General features: G+C 42.0%; 1 protein-coding gene across 2 annotated transcripts; it reads right to left on the reverse strand.

The window, feature by feature from the left end:
* Positions 1–5,130: 5,130 nt before the first annotated feature.
* Positions 5,131–12,678, reverse strand: amy2a (amylase alpha 2A). Of its 2 annotated transcripts, XM_060905506.1 has the most exons (12): positions 12,533–12,678; positions 10,961–11,012; positions 10,468–10,657; positions 9,745–9,891; positions 9,358–9,555; positions 8,891–9,121; positions 8,030–8,163; positions 7,813–7,935; positions 6,560–6,659; positions 6,093–6,214; positions 5,890–6,015; positions 5,131–5,343 (listed from the first exon to the last, which is right to left on the reverse strand). In XM_060905506.1, exons 3-12 carry the CDS (start codon positions 10,633–10,635, stop codon positions 5,154–5,156), a joined length of 1,539 nt encoding a protein of 512 aa, XP_060761489.1. In that variant the 5' UTR covers positions 10,636–10,657; positions 10,961–11,012; positions 12,533–12,678; the 3' UTR covers positions 5,131–5,153. The 2 variants fall into 2 exon arrangements, with proteins under 2 accessions (XP_060761489.1, XP_060761490.1); XM_060905507.1 differs by lacking the exon at positions 12,533–12,678 and having other exon boundaries at positions 10,961–11,050.
* Positions 12,679–17,500: the final 4,822 nt, after the last annotated feature.

Consider the following 17,500-nt stretch of genomic DNA (forward strand, 5'->3'; position numbering starts at 1 on the left):
CGGACACAGAGTACACGGTGCGCTGAGATGTTGTCATGGACAGAAAATTTTATGCCATGGTTTCCCAACCAAATTAATGTATTTACCTCATCAGTCACCAAGCTATAGCTACATAGGATTGTCTTCTGTTAGACATCTATTAGTCTGTATGTAACGCTACAACACTTGCTCCCGACTGCCTACCCATTCCCCACAAGTCATGTGTGTTTAAGGCAACCAAAACAACATACACCTGGTGCCTCATGATTGTAAACACCTCTCCTGCAACTGATACAGCGCAATGAGCGCCCCCAGTGGTGAAAGTTCACCAAATTTGGTATACATGTCAAGGGACCTATGAAGAGTTGTTGTGTCAAGTGTGATCAAGTTTGACCAATCAGAAGCCGAGATATAAAATGTTGCCTGAAAACAGCGCCCCCAGTGGCAAAAGTTTACAAAATTTGGGAGATATGTCAGATGACCTGTTAAGAGTGTGCGTAGCAAGTTTGATCAAGATTGAGTAAATAGAAGATGAGATATTGATTTTTGAAGAAAAAATGTTTTGGTTTTTCCCATGTCAGTAGGTGGCGCTATGCTGTACATGAGCGATTATGAGTTGGAAAAATAAGTGTCTACAACAGCAACGTACGATCACAAGGTAGTGGTGTGAAGGAAAAGCATTAAGGAATTATTTAACAAAAACCCGTTTTGGAGCAATTGCGTCGGCCAAAAACAGCGCCCCCCATGGACGAAAATTCCCAAAATGTGGTATACATGACATGGGAGGTAGTAAGAGGGTGGCCGTGAAGTTTGACCAAATTTGAGGAAAGATTGGATTTTTTGCCCAAAAATAGCGCCCCCAGTGGTGAAATATCACAGAATTTGGGTAGCATGTCAGAAGCCCAATGAGTGATTTGCGTGTGAAGTATGAGCAGTTTTGAGCAATTAGAAGATTTGTTATGAATTTTTAAGCATGTAAAATTTTGCATTGAAAATTGATTGATGTATAACTTCTGAACGGCTTATCCTACGTGAAACGTATTTAGGAACTTTTGTCAGCCATGGCTGTAGATGATGTCTATCAATTTTGGTGACATTCCTATGAACGGCCTAGGAGGAGTTGCGCCGTCTTCGTGGCCATGCATTGCGCACAAAAGTGAAATTACCTCACTTCCTGTTGGGCGTGGCTAATGCATTGGCATTACATTTTTGTCCGGCTTAGTGAGATACATATGCGTACCAAATGGCATGCCACTACTACAAACTACATGGCAACCAGGCACCTTTATGCGGGAGGCCAAAATCACAACGACTTAGGGGGCGCTAAAGAGGCCCTGAGGCCCGCCTGGAGCTGGGCTTCTGGTTCTCAGTAGCGGTGGCAGTCTAAGAAAAAGGAGCCAAATTTCGTGCGCTGTCGACCATGGCAAGCGCCCCAAAAAGGGTCTTGTAAAGAGTTTGCTTGCCAAGTTTGACAAATCAGAAGCTGCAATATCATTTTTGCCATAACCAGCACCCCCAGGGGCGAAAGTGCACAAAATTTGGCGTATATGTCTAGGCGAGCTATGAAGAGTTTGCGTATGAAGTTTGATGACAATTGAGTAAATAGAAGATGAGATATAGATTTTTGAAGAATAAATTTTTTGGTTTTTCCCATGTCAGTAGGTGGCACTATGCTGTACATGAGCGATTATGAGTTGGAAAAATAAGTGTCTACAACAGCAACGTACTATCACAAGGTAGTGGTGTGAAGGGAAAGCATAATGGAATAATTTACCAAAAACCCGTTTTGGAGCAATTGCGTCGGCCAAAAACAGCGCCCCCCATGGACGAAAATTCCCAAAATGTGGTATACATGACATGGGAGGTAGTAAGAGGGTGGCCGTGAAGTTTGACCAAATTTGAGGAAAGATTGGATTTTTTGCCCAAAAATAGCGCCCCCAGTGGCGAAATATCACAGAAATTGGGTAACATGTCAGAAGCCCAATGAGTGATGTGCGTGTGAAGTATGAGCAGTTTTGAGCAACTAGAAGATTTGTTATGAATTTTTAAGCATGTAAAATTTTGCATCGAAAATTGATAGACGTATAACTTCTGAACGGTTTATGCTACGTGAAACGTATTTAGTAACTTTTGTCAGCCATGTCTGTAGATGATGTGTATCAATTTTGGTGATATTCCCATGAACGGTCTAGGAGGAGTTGCGCCGTCTTCGTGGCCATGCATTTCGCAAAAAAGTGAAATTACCTCACTTCCTGTTGGGCGTGGCTAATGCATTGGCATTACATTTTTGTCCGGCTTAGTGAGATACATATGTGTACCAAATGGCATGCCACTACTACAAACTACATGGCAACCAGGCACCTTAATGCGGGAGACCAAAATCACAACGACTTAGGGGGCGCTATAGAGGCCCTGAGCCCCGGCCAAGTTTGGGCTTTTGGTTCTGAGTAGCGGTGGCAATTCTCGGAACTGGCGCCAAATTTCGTGCGTTTTCGCCCATGGCAAGTGCCCCGAAAATGGCCCAACAGCGGAGAAAAATAAAGAAGAAGAAGAAGAAGAAGACGGAAGAATAATAATAGTGAACTCTTACAAGAACAATAGGGCCTTCGCCCTATAGGGCTCGGGCCCTAATAATTAAAGCCGCAAGCGGCCTCGACGAGCCCTCGCGCCAGCGGCCAAGGGGGGCGGGGGCATGCGTCCCCGCGAAAAACCTTCCACAGCTTCTTCGGCAAGAGACATTACTCCCGCAATGGCGACAAAGAACAGAATTGGACACATGGCAACGATAGGGTCTCGCACTGTACGGTGCTCGGGCCCTAATAATAATAGCGGCCTAATAAGGGTCTTGTAAAGAGTTTGCTTGCCAAGTTTGACAAATCAGAAGCTGCAATATCATTTTTGCCATAACCAGCACCCCCAGGGGCGAAAGTGCACAAAATTAGGCGAACATGTCAGGTGAGCTATGAAGAGTTTGCGTATGAAGTTTGATGACAATTGAGTAAATAGAAGATGAGATATAGATTTTTGAAGAATAAAATTTTTGGTTTTTCCCATGTCAGTAGGTGGCGCTATGCTGTACATGAGCGATTATGAGTTGGAAAAATAAGTGTCTACAACAGCAACGCACTAGCACAAGGTAGTGGTGTGAAGGAAAAGCATTATGGAATTATTTACCAAAAACCCGTTTTGGAGCAATTGCGTCGGCCAAAAACAGCGCGCCCCATGGACGAAAATTCCCAAAATGTGGTATACATGACATGAGAGGTAGGAAGAGGGTGGCCGTGAAGTTTGACCAAATTTGAGGAAAGATTGGATTTTTTGCCCAAAAATAGCGCCCCCAGTGGCGAAATATCACAGAAAGTGGGTAACATGTCAGAAGCCCAATGAGTGATCTGCGTGTGAAGTATGAGCAGTTTTGAGCAAGTAGAAGATTTGTTATGAATTTTTAAGCATGTAAAATGTTGCATTGAAAATTGATTGGCGTATAACTTCTGAACGGTTTATGCTACGTGAAACCTATTTAGTAACTTTTGTCAGCCATGTCTGTAGATGATGTGTATCAATTTTGGTGACATTCCTATGAACAGTCTAGGAGGAGTTGCGCCGTCTACGTGGCCATGCATTTCGCACAAAAGTGAAATTACCTCACTTCCTGTTGGGCGTGGCTAATGCATTGGCATTACATTTTTGTCCAGCTTAGAGAGACACATATGCGTACCAAATGGCATGCCACTACTACAAACTACATGGCAACCAGGCACCTTAATGCGGGAGGCCAAAATCACAATGAGTTAGGGGGCGCTATAGAGGCCCTGAGGCCCGCCTGGATCTGGGCTTCTGGTTCTCAGTAGCGGAGGCAGTCTAAGAAAAAGGAGCCAAATTTCGTGCGTTGTCGACCATGGCAAGCGCCCCAATAAGGGTCTTGTAAAGAGTTTGCGTGGCAAGTTGGACAAATCAGAAGCTGCAATATCATTTTTGCCATAACCAGCACCCCCAGGGGCAAAAGTGCACAAAATTTGGCGTAGACGTCAGGTGAGCTATGAAGAGTTAGCGTATGAAGTTTGATGACAATTGACTAAATAGAAGATGAGATATAGATTTTTGAAGAATAAATTTTTTGGTTTTTCCCATGTCAGTAGGTGGCGCTATGCTGTACATGAGCGATTATGAGTTGGAAAAAGAAGTGTCTACAACAGCAACGTACTATCACAAGGAAGTGGTGTGAAGGAAAAGCATTATGGAATAATTTACCAAAAACCCGTTTTGGAGCAATTGCGTCGGCCAAAAACAGCGCCCCCCATGGACGAAAATTTCCAAAACGTGGTATACATGACATGGGAGGTAGTAAGAGGGTGGCCGTGAAGTTTGACCAAAATTGAGGAAAGATTGGAATTTTTGCCCAAAAATAGCGCCCCCAGTGGCGAAATATCACAGAAATTGGGTAACATGTCAGAAGCCCAATGAGTGATTAGCGTGTGAAGTATGAGCAGTTTTGAGCAATCAGAAGATTTGTTATGAATTTTTAAGCATGTAAAATGTTGCATTGAAAATTGATTGGCGTATAACTTCTGAACGGTTTATGCTACGTGAAACCTATTTAGTAACTTTTGTCAGCCATGTCTGTAGATGATGTGTATCAATTTTGGTGACATTCCTATGAACGGTCTAGGAGGAGGTGCGCCGTCTTCGTGGCCATGCATTTCGCACAAAAGTGAAATTACCTCACTTCCTGTTGGGTGTGGCTAATGCATTGGCATTACATTTTTGTCCGGCTCAGTGAGATACATATGCGTACCAAATTGCATGCCACTACTACAAACTATATGGCAACCAGGCACCTTAATGCGGGAGGCCAAAATCACAACGACTTAGGGGGCGCTATGGAGGCCCTGAGCCCCGGCCAAGTTTGGGCTTCTGGTTCTGAGTAGCGGTGGCAATTCTCAGAACTGGTGCCAAATTTCGTGCGTTTTCGCCCATGGCAAGCGCCCCGAAAATGGCCCAACAGCGGAGAAAAATAAAGAAGAAGAAGAAGAAGAAGACGACGGAAGAATAATAATAGTGAACTCTTACAAGAACAATAGGGCCTTCGCCCTATAGGGCTCGGGCCCTAATAACAATAATAATGACACAAACTCCACATGGCTGCCTGCTTTTTTTTTTTTAATTGTCTTTTTTCACAGTTTAGCTTCAATATGGATGGCGATGAATGGATCCTCCTCCCAGTTACTGATTTTAAAGTAAGCGCGCCCGTCTCCGCCCACTTGCACTTGTTTTCCTGTACAGGAGTTTCCTTCCTTTTGGCCGGAAATGACATCACAGTAAGTGCCGCTGGGCAAACCGGTGTTCAGTGTGGCGTCCAGATCCCTGAAGGTAAACAGGAAATGATCAGAGCTTGCATTCAGGACGTTAAAGTGTCTCTCTGTAACGTGAACTTAGAGTAGAACAGGAAATAAATACAGTTCTGTTCCTGTGTAATTTCTCGAACAACATCACTACAGAGTGCACAAGTGCAGACATCCCATAATGCACTGGGACACAGTACCCCCGATGCACTGGGACACAGTACCCCCGATGCACTGGGACACAGTACCCCCGATGCACCATGGTGTTTAAACTGAGAGGAGCAAAGCAGAATGAAATCCCCATTAATCAGGAAGGAAAACAAAGACAGACAGAAAATAATTGACAGATTAAAAAGATAAATAAAACACAGAAAGCAAACTAAAAAATTAAAACAAGAACGAAAAAGAGCATCTTATTGTCTCCATTTTTTATTTTCATGCCATCAGGAGGCGGAGCTCTGAGTAAAGGGTGGGGTTTGTTGTTCTGTTTCCTGTGAATATCTCAGAAGCAGTGATATGAAGAAAGTGAATTTTATATAAACAGTACAGCAGTGAAACTTTCACTCACCAGTCGTCATTGTTGATGACGATGAAGCCGCGGTTCCCGCGACCGAACGCAATCTGGTTGTTCCCGTTGTCCCACCAGTTCACCAGTGACTGTCCGTTAACTACGTTACGGAAGATCACCATGTTCCTGTGGAGAAACGTGTGGAGCTGTAGTAGAGTGATGTTTACGATTCTGCTGCAGAGTCGATGAGGCGAGCGCGTTACCTGATCTGCCTCCACCTGTGCTCACACACCCAGCCGTCTCCACACGTCGTGTCCGGGTTGATGGGAACCGGCTTCGTCCTGCCGTCGCTGTAACTCGGTGGTCCGATCCAATCGTTCTGATCCTGACAACACAAGAATCTCAGTTATTGTGAATTATAATTATACGGAAATAATTTTCTGAAAGTTTAATCTCGAACATGACAAAATGATAAAGGAATAAAATAAAAGTAAAAATTAAATTTAAAAAAAAATCTAAAAAAATTAAAAGAAAGAAAGCAGGAATAAAAAGATTACAAATATAATAATAATAATAATAATAATAATAATAATAATTCTGTGTTTGTTTGATGAGATTTTTGTCGCCGCTCTGGTAGACTGCGTTATTACTACATTTATATATATAACATGAATTTGTTGATAATAAAATATATAGCGTGTGTAAAGGTACATTTGGTTCCTGTTGGTACCTTTCCGTTGACGAAGTGGCGATCCCAGCGGTAGCTGGACATCACTCGTGTGAAGCCGTAAGGATGCGCCAACATCAGACCAACAGCCATCTTATACATCCTGCACAGTGTTAATGACGAAACTCATCAATTCATTTACTAAGTTTATACTTTTAATTTTAAATTATTTCATTATCTATTCTCCGAATTTCTTTTTTAAAGTATGACTATTGTTCAGTGATATTTTTCACACCACTGCATGGCTGAATTAATCACAACAGGATTCATTAACGTTGATTAATTCTCTATAACAAGCTCAAATCACAGATTTATATATTAACACACTTGTTCTAATTCGTTCTTGTTTCTATAGCAACAGCAGCTCTTTCACAGAGATTTTTACAGGAACAGATTTTAAAATTCATTCATGTGGTGCAGTTTTCCTGTTGGAAGTTTATTTAAGGGAAGGAGTCTCCAGTCCAAGGTGAAGTGAACTCTTTATGGACAACGGTCACGTCATTATTAATCAGGTAAAAATGGTCACAGATGGTGGATTACTGTGAGTTCAGAGGAATAAAACCCTCGGGTTCGGTGCTGTCTGTTCCGGGTCACAGATCCACAGCTGGTGTTTTATTCCACACTAAATATCAACCATTAAAACGATCATTTGTTATTTTATTCCCTCACGTGTTTACCAAACTTTCAGTGATAAATTATTAAATTATTACTAAATATTGATTACATCGTGAATAACACATTTCAAATTACACGGTTATATGAAACTAATCCACGCCGGAAGGGTGTGAGACAGAACGACACACAGTAGAGTTAATGCTTGCACTGGAGACTCCCATAAATATTAAATAAATGTCTGATAACAGAAACCTAAAAAACCTCACCACATCAGCAATTATACATTTTACTTCATTAAACAGCATGTTTTATAAAATATCTTTTTATTATACGTCTTTGATCACGTAGAGCATCCACTGTAGGTGTCCCTGTGAATGAGTGGTTACTATGGAAACGATAACACCTGAGAGCAAGTGTATTAATATAAACGTTGATGTTACAGTCGGAGCTACAGACCGAGCCGCGCTGTTCCACAGGAACACGGCACAGCTTTGGACCAATCAGAGTCCAATTCAACCTCACTGTGGAAAAAATATATCTATATACGTATAATGTACACCTAAAAGATAATGTACCTTTGGTTTTTTTTGTTTTTAAAGGGTTTTAAAAATTATGCAAAAAAAGAAGTAGTAGTAAAACACCTGGGATCCCAGAAGGTGAGGACAGAACTCCCTCCGGCTCCGTGGCCCCTCTGGTTATCGTGATTATCGACAAACACCACAGCTTTACCCGACGGCATAAAAGCCCAACCTTCACCCCAGTTACTGAAACACACACACACACACACACACACAGAGTTCAGTGTACAGTGATCGGAGTGAGGTAAAAAGAAAAAGCCCCATGTTTTTGTTCCCTTACACCAGATAGCGCAGTTTCTCATTGTTCCATTTGCGGATGACGGTTCCCAGTTTAGCGCTGTATTTAAACTCAGTCACTCGGCCCAGTCCATCATACTCCGATGCTGTGATCACCTCCCCACCGAGATCAATAACCTGAAAAACACCATCAATAATCAATATTTAGCACATGCTACAGTCAGAGCTGGCAAACCTTTAACTCACTGTAACAAACAAACAAACAAACAAACATTAACAAAAAATAAAGAACCTTTTATTAAAAATCCTTACACCACAGCACTGCTGAGTTCTGGACTCTGATTGGTCAGATTTATTGGTGCTGATTAATTCTCTCTAACAGCAGCTCTGACTGTAGTGCAGGTTTATATTAATGCTCTCGTTCTGATTCGTTATGGTTTCTATAGTAACAGCTCATTCACAGGGACTCGTACAGGAGACGCTCCACTGATAATAAACAGATTTTAAAAAAATCAGTGATGTGGTGTTTTCTCAGTGAAGTTTTCTTAAAGTAAGGAGAAGAGTGTGTGTGGTCTCTGGAAGGAGTCTCCAGTGTGAGTGCTGTGGAACAGTCAGAGGGGAAGCTTGAACTGTAAGGACAGAGGAGTTTACACTTCTTTACAGTTTCTCAGGAACACAATGGAACAAGATAAGATTTTTTAATCTGATTAACTCAGAGAGAATAAAGAGTCTGGTGAGGGAATGAGCGTTTATAGCTGCTATAACGTCAGTGAGAAACAGGAACAAACTCATAACATAGATGTTTCACAGTATTCCATGTAACTGTAAATGGATAAAAAGATCAAATTTATTGAACAGATAATAATAATAATAATAATAATAATAATAATAATAAAGTGAGAACCTCCTGGTAGATGAAGGGTCTGGATCCAGCGGCAAACCACCGGGTGCTGAGGTTTTTGAGTTGACTGTAAACGCTGTGTAAATCTCCAGGCCACATGTGTTTACAGGCATCCACTCTGAAGCCTGCCACGCCCATATCAATCAGTTTGTTCATGTACTCAGCCACTTTCCCACGGACATAATCCTTCTCCAGCGCCAGGTCCAGCAGACTGACCAGACGGCAGTCTCTCACCTCAGAGCAGAAACAAAACCATGAGGAATCATCGTAGAGACATTCAAACACAAAAGGAAAGAGGCGGTTCAATATAACGGCTCCGCCTTCAATACCTAAACAGAGACGCAGTGGTGGTAGCATGTCTGTGTTAGCTGTACTGTTCCCTGATCAGCGTGTGTGTAAAGGTTTGTGATCTGAAGCTGGAGGTCACAGGGTTCGGTGTCTCTCAGGTTCCTGAACACAGCGTCACATACCTGATATTTATCGTTATAGTTCTCAATGTCGCCGCTGCCGGTGGAGCATTTCCCATCGTTAAAGTCCCAGGCTGAATAAGGAACTGACGGGAAATCCTTCGTGTTGGCGTTGAAGTACGTACCGCAGCTCGAGTGTTTCCCTTCTCCACCTGTGGCTCCACACATGTGATTAATCACCACATCGACGTAGATGTTCACCTGGAGTCAGACATTTGGATGCCGTTTTACTGTATTGTGTTTGTTGAGTTTATGACGTTCTTTGTCAAGTTTTTACATTGTTTATGTGGAAATTATCCAGTTTATCATCACACTACATCACTTTTCTGAGTGTGTGTGTGTGTGTGTGTGTGTGTGTGTGTGTGTGTGTGTGTGTGTGTGTGTGTTTACCCCAACATTGTTGCACCTGGTGATCATGTCCTTGAGCTCTGCCTCAGTTCCTGATCTGGAACAGAGGTTGTAGCTGATTGGCTGATATCTTTGCCACCACGGATGCCAGGGACTAGTGAGGACGATGTGCTCACTCGGAGGAGAAATCTGTCACATAAATAAACAATAACGTTCCTGAGAGGTTCTGATTCGTCTGTACTGAAGAAAGCTGAATTGATAATAATGATGTGGAAACGTAATCCTGATCAGGAGATTCTGTGTCATGAGAACAGTAAAATATCCATATTTGAGAGTGTGGTGGAGCTAAACGATCAGGAAGCCGAGGTGTCTGAGTGCGAGAGCTGAGCTACAGCAGGTGATCAGGAGATCTTCATGGAAAACCGAGCGCAGATGTGTGAGTGGAGATAAGCTTCAAGGATTTAACTGAAACTCGCCAAAACAAGGAGCAAGGATGTTCAACAAACATCTCTATCAGTTATAAACATACGTGAGGTCAGAAACAGAGCTCCAGCAATTACACAAGTGTGAAATCACCATCACTTTATTCAGCACACTGTAGTCCTGCAGCACATCAATTATAATTCCACTGATACGTTGATATTGTAACTGACAGATAATCACAGTGTCAGGACCTCTGGACATTACTGTTGTTAATAATACAAAGAAGAAGAAGATTTCGGTCAGTAGTGGTGAGTTTGTGTGATAAATGTGAAGGAATTGGACCTGAACTCCTCCGTAGCCATTGGGGGCGAGGTACCTCTCACACTCGGCGGCGATGTCCTGCCAGCGCCATTCGAACAGGTGAACGATGGAGGTGCGGCCGTGTTTGGTGTGTGGGTCGTGTTGGGAAAGGCTCAGGCCAAACAGCGTCACCAAAATAAGCAGCTTCATCTTCACTCTTCAGTGTGAGAACCTGCAGAGACAGACGAGAAATCAGCTGGATTTTATTTATAACCGCCTTTCCTCAATGCCACAGGAGTTAATATTTCATCAGAGGAACACACACCTGCTAATCAACTTCACTTTCTCACACATTCTACACTTGTTTAAACACATCTGAGGCTCAAACTATCCCACAGGAGATCATGAGAACATAGCAATTGGTGTTAAAAACATTTTAAAAATAAGTGAAGTTTTAATCCAAAGTGAGTGGGGGGGGGGGGGGGGGGGGCACAAAACGAGAAACAAACAGAATATGAAGTAATAAACGACTTACAGAGCTGAGGAGCTGAATCAGTGAGGAGACGAGTGGAAATAGAACTAAAACACTAGGAAATGAAAGAAGCAGTGAGTTAAAGCACTGAGGACCTGCATGAGCAAGCACTGACTGAACTAATCATAAAACCCAGTCAGTCACTAAAAATAACTCCATAACTAAAGAGCTGGGGAACTAAATAAAGAACTGATGGACTGAAGAGCTGGAGAACTAAATCCTGAGGAACCATTAACCCAAGGAACAGAAATAATCCAGTAACTATGGAACGATGGAAATGAAATAACCATTCAGTAGGAGATTAAACAAATAAAAAACTATTTAAGGAACAATGGAACTAAAAGATTTCAGGAACAAATTAGTAGCTGAGGAACTAAAGGTACTAAAGGTACTAGAGAACTGAGCACAGAATCAGAATATATTTATATCATTATATTTATTATATATTTATATATCTGTAAATCCTGAGGGTGTTTAAGGGACAACAGTCACAAAACCGAAGCAAAGAAATGTGTGTGTGTGTTTATTTTAATTTTGTTGCTCTATCTCTGTGCGATAATATTAATGATTTTTTTGCCATTTAAAAGAAATTATTATTATTATGAGCTATATATAAAAGTGAAACATTTTTTTAATGTAATCTTCTTTTACTTTAATTTGAGGGGTGCCCTCCCCCCAAATCACACTTGAATTTGGAACAAGAAGACAGAATGGTCTATACCCCCCGGGGCCCTGCCAGCAGATTTGTTGGGAGTTTCTATCCACTGGCTTTATCCAGCCGAGAAACCACTCCATTATATGACAAAACTCTTTATCATGCAAACAGTTATGCTTACATTTTCAAATTAGTGTTAATTCAGTCAGAGCCGGAGTTCATAAATTCATTCCAGTGCAAGGAAATTGGTTCATTTCTGCGAAGCATTAAAGGTGTTTTACTTGTGTAACTACCCTGTTCATTTCAGGACACATGGAAACACAGTACTGGATGTAATATGTGTCCTGATCCAATCAGCTACAGCTCAACAAAACCCTGTATAACTGCAACAAGTGCAGATGCCAATCTACACATTTTCCTTTTATTTTTTCTTCCAATTAGCATTAAAACCCCAGGGATTTATTACATCCAGTACAGTGTATGTGACAACTAGGGATGGAGACTGAAAGATCTTTAGGTCTAATGCCCCAGAGCATTATTATTAATTACCTAATTATAATAATTACCTTTCATTGTATACATAAAGGTTGTATTCTTAACTATGTGAGGAAGTAATCGACCCCACAAGCATTATAAACTGCAGCTGTGCTTTTGTAAATGTTCATGAAATATAAAAAGGTATGAAATGTCACTTTACAAACACATCAAAACAAGTAAATGTGTGAAAATTATAATATTGCACAAAAATTCCTTTTCACTCATATTCAGAAGGTATTTTCATAGAAACATGAAAAATTATTCAATGTCTTAGTATCAAAAGACAAATCTACATTATTTTGTTATCAAATACACCAAATTTCAAGATAATATCAGTTTTCAAGTTCCACTCCAGGAAACCCACCCCACCTCTTTACACTCACCTGAGAGACTGAGAGGTTGTTTCTATGGAAACATGAAGAGGTATTCGTCAATTTTTCTAGTATCAAAAGGCACATCTACATCGCTTATTAAACTATATACCACGTTTCAAGATATTATTGTCACATTTTTCAAGTTCTGCTCCGGAAACAACTTCAAGGTCATTTGGACTGGGGATAATATAGAAAAAGTGGACAGGCGCCATCTGGAGGCAGCAGGTGAAATTACACTAAATGGAATATTACAATTGGGTTCAGTATCATTATTTATTTAAAAACAACACTTTATTTTGTCTCCAAAATCAACTGTGTATTTTTAATAATTGTAATCATCAGTTATATTTGAAAGTGAATAAAGAAAATCCACAAGGGCAATGAAAGTAAAGTGTGTTTGTGTTTATATTGTTGTTTATAAACTACTGTGTAGGAAGATTTTTTTTACTGATATTTATTTATTATAATATTTAAACATTTATCAAGGATAAGCTCAAGGAAAGCAGAGAAATTACATGAATTATCACATTCTTCATTATTCCAGAATATTATCTCATCTCATCTCATTATCTGTAGCCGCTTTATCCTGTTCTACAGGGTCGCAGGCGAGCTGGATCCTATCCCAGCTGACTACGGGCGAAAGGCGGGGTTCACCCTGGACAAGTCGCCAGGTCATCACAGGGCTGACACATAGACACAGACAACCATTCACACTCACATTCACACCTACGCTCAATTTAGAGTCACCAGTTAACCTAACCTGCATGTCTTTGGACTGTGGGGGAAACCGGAGCACCCGGAGGAAACCCACGCGGACACGGGGAGAACATGCAAACTCCGCACAGAAAGGCCCTCGCCGGCCACGGGGCTCGAACCCGGACCTTCTTGCTGTGAGGCGACAGCGCTAACCACTACACCACCGTGCCGCCCCCAGAATATTATTATTATTATTGTTGTTGTTGTTTCCATCGTTTGTTTGTTTGTTTGTTTGATTGATTGATTGATTATTGGATAATCTTCTGATGAGCTGATGTGAATTCCACACTGACAGACTGAGAGAATAAATCAGTGGTGTGTTCACACAGCAGTCCACTCGGGGGCGCCCTACACAATCACATGTCTTCTTCATCCACCTTTTCTTTCTTTCCTTTTTTTCCTGAGTGAGGAATGGCAGGAATGAAAAGTGAGAGAAAAAAAGAATGAGAGACTCAGTAGATGTTCAAATCTCAGAAAGCGGTTGTGTGAAAGTACACACTACACACACTGACTACACACACTGACTACACACACTGACTACACACACTGACTGCACTGACTACACACTACACACACTGACTACACACACTGACTGTGCACACTGACTACACACACTGACTACACACACTGACTGCACTGACTACACACTACACACACTGACTACACACACTGACTGCGCACACTGACTACACACACTACACACACTGACTGCACTGACTACACACTACACACACTGACTACACACACTGACTGTGCACACTGACTACACACACTGACTACACACACTGACTGCACTGACTACACACTACACACACTGACTACACACACTGACTGCGCACACTGACTACACACACTACACACACTGACTACACACACTGACTACACACACTGACTGCGCACACTGACTACACACACTACACACACTGACTACACACACTGACTGCGCACACTGACTACACACACTACACACACTGACTACACACACTGACTACACACACTGACTGCACACACATATATTTCTATTCTTTAATCATATGCCATGTTTCTTTGAGCTGCATCAAAGACGAATTCCTGTTTTGAGAGAAAATAGAGATGTTTTTAGAGTTGAGTCTCGGAGCGTCTTTGCTGCGTGAACTGCTACTTTACAGAAACTCAAAACCATCATTAAGTGCGTGTTGGTTGTTTTTATATAAAGACATGAGGGTTTGGGGTTTTGTACCACTGACTGATACTCTGCTGTGTGACGTTACACTGCTGATTACAGCATTACAGCTGAACACACACACCAGAGAGAAGTGTGTGGGTGAAGGTCAGGTCTGATGAAGCAGGATGGGTTTTTACTGTAAAATATATAGATGAATGTTGTGTATAGTGGTTAGCACTGTTGCCTCCCACCGAGAAGGTTCCAGGTTCAAGCCCAGGGGCCGATGGGGGCCTTTCTGTGTGGAGTTTGCATGTTCTCCCTGTGTCTGTCCGGGTTTTCTCTGGATGCTCCGGCTTTGTCCAAAGACATGCAGATTTAGTAAAATACCCCCCACTGTGGCTGCACAAGGCAGTGTGGACTTAGTGCTGGTCCCAAGCCTTGATTGCAGGCCCAGTATGTGCTAAACTGGTTTGTTAGCCTTCAGAAAATAAAGTCATATATGTTTAATTCCTGTAACAGCACAGATTCAAACTGTTTCATTCCTCAATCTGATAATGATTTTTAAACAACAGAGTAACATTTACAAAACAGGTTGGTCCTGTTTCTCATTTACATTATAGCAGTGATAAATACTTGTTCCCTCACTAGACTCTCTTTATTCTCTCTCTTAGAGTTAATCGGAGAAAAAAAATCACAGCTTGTTCCATCGTGTTTCTGAGAAACTGTACAGAAGTGTAAATTCTTCTCATCTCATCTCATTATCTCTAGCCGCTTTATCCTGTTCTACAGGGTCGCAGGTGAGCTGGAGCCTATCCCAGCTGACTACGGGCGAAAGGCGGGGTTCACCCTGGACAAGTCGCCAGGTCATCACAGGGCTGACACATAGACACAGACAACCATTCACACTCACATTCACACCTACGCTCAATTTAGAGTCACCAGTTAACCTAACCTGCATGTCTTTGGACTGTGGGGGAAACCGGAGCACCCGGAGGAAACCCACGCGGACACGGGGAGAACATGCAAACTCCACACAGAAAGGCCCTCGCCGGCCACGGGGCTCGAACCCGGACCTTCTTGCTGTGAGGCGACAGCGCTAACCACTACACCACCGTGCCACCGTAAACTCTTCTGTCCTGAAGATATCAGAAAACTTACAGTTCCAGCTTCACCTCTGACTGAGACACAGCACTGACACTGGAGACTCCTTCCAAGTCAAGTCAAGTTTATTTGTATCGCGCTTTTAACAATAAACGTTGCAAAGCAGCTTTACAGAATTTGAACGACTTAAAACATGAGCTAATTTTATCCCTAATCTATCCCCAGTGATGAAGCCTGTGGCGACGGTGGCAAGGAAAAACTCCCTCAGACGACATGAGGAAGAAACCTCGAGAGGAACCAGACTCAAAAGGGAACCCATCCCCATCCAGGCAACAACAGACAGCATGACTATAACATTAACAGTCCTAACAAAGTCAGCTTCGTTGATGCTATAAACCCCCCACCAACGGAAACCCGAGCGCAAAACTGTTCACGGCAACTGCAGTCCCAAAGTCAGCAAGTCAACTGCAGTCTTCAGCCTCAAAAGCATCACTGCAAGAGTCCAGAGCGTCCTCCAGGCGCGACCCCCAACTGTCCACATGGGGCCGTCCTCCACAGGAGCGATGCGATGAGACTCCAACCAGACACAGGGCACCAGGATGGATCAGGCAGGTCTGAGGAGCAGAAGAGGTTCAGCATCTCAATCTCAGGACTGACCTGTAACTCAGAGGGACAGATTTGGGGGAGAGAAAACACAGGTTGTTAGGTATGCCCAATGTCACCTGAATAAGTAGGAACAGTATACATATTGCACTGAGTACAAGCAGGGACTCCGGCAACTAACTTCCAGACACCACACACACACACACACACACACACACACACACACACACACACACACACATTTTCTCCTCACAGAGAACTTTGAGTCCCTGTGAATGAGCTGCTGTTACTATAGAAATGATAACCTGCATTAATATAAACATGCACGACAGTCAGAGCTGCTGTTAGAGAGAATTAATCAACACCAGATCTCTCTCTCTGTCTCTTTGTGTGTGTGTGTGTGTGTGTGTGTGTGTGTGTGTGTGTGTGTGTGTGTGTGTGTGTGTGTGTGTGTAAAATCATGGATATTAACCGGATCTCTGACTGAAACCTCAACTGTCTTATCAAATGGTGGTGGAAACAATGACAGTCTTTATGGAGAAAAAAGTTCTAGCCCATGAGGAAACGCTCTTCCCGCATGATAATTGTTTCCAGATCAGATTTATTTGCTTCTTCACTCACACACTTTCTCTCTAATCCGTAACATCCACTGTACACATGTACTGTCGCCTGACACACACCACAAACTTTACTGCCTCCATGACACAACTGTTCACACAATCACTCTTCAATACACACATTTACATACATTTACATATTCATATCAATACACACATCTACATACATTTACATATTCATATCAATACACACATTTCTATCTTTCTTTCAGATGTTTACATACAGGGACGTGAGTGTCACAGCAGCGTCAGACTTTCAGAAGGAGAAACTCACTCAGGGATATTTCATCTAATCTCAGGAGGCTGTATGTATAATTTTGATCCTGTGTTTATTTTAGAAAACACAAAATAAATATAAACTTGTGCACCAAATTATTATTTTTTCTATTAAAGATATTTGTTGTACAAAGAAATGTAAAAGTTCAAAGAAATCACTGAAAGTCCAAAACTGCCATCACACACACACACACACACACACACACACACACACACACACACACACACACACATTAGATGAGTTCTCCTGAAGGTTCTGTAGAGAAACCGCAGCTACACTGAGTTGCTGGAAATAAACACAGTAAAACTCTGTGGATTTGATTTTCTCCTACTAATGTCAAAAACACTCTCTTTACACAACACTGCATTTGTGTGTTTCAGTAAAATGAGACCCGTGAGTGGGTGTGTTCACTATTAAACACTTTAAAGTTCATAACAGGAGAAAAAAAAACACACACACAATGGATGAAAAATGGAAAT

This window comes from Neoarius graeffei, chromosome 23 (genome assembly GCF_027579695.1).
Source record: "Neoarius graeffei isolate fNeoGra1 chromosome 23, fNeoGra1.pri, whole genome shotgun sequence".
Taxonomy (NCBI): Eukaryota; Metazoa; Chordata; class Actinopteri; order Siluriformes; family Ariidae; genus Neoarius; species Neoarius graeffei.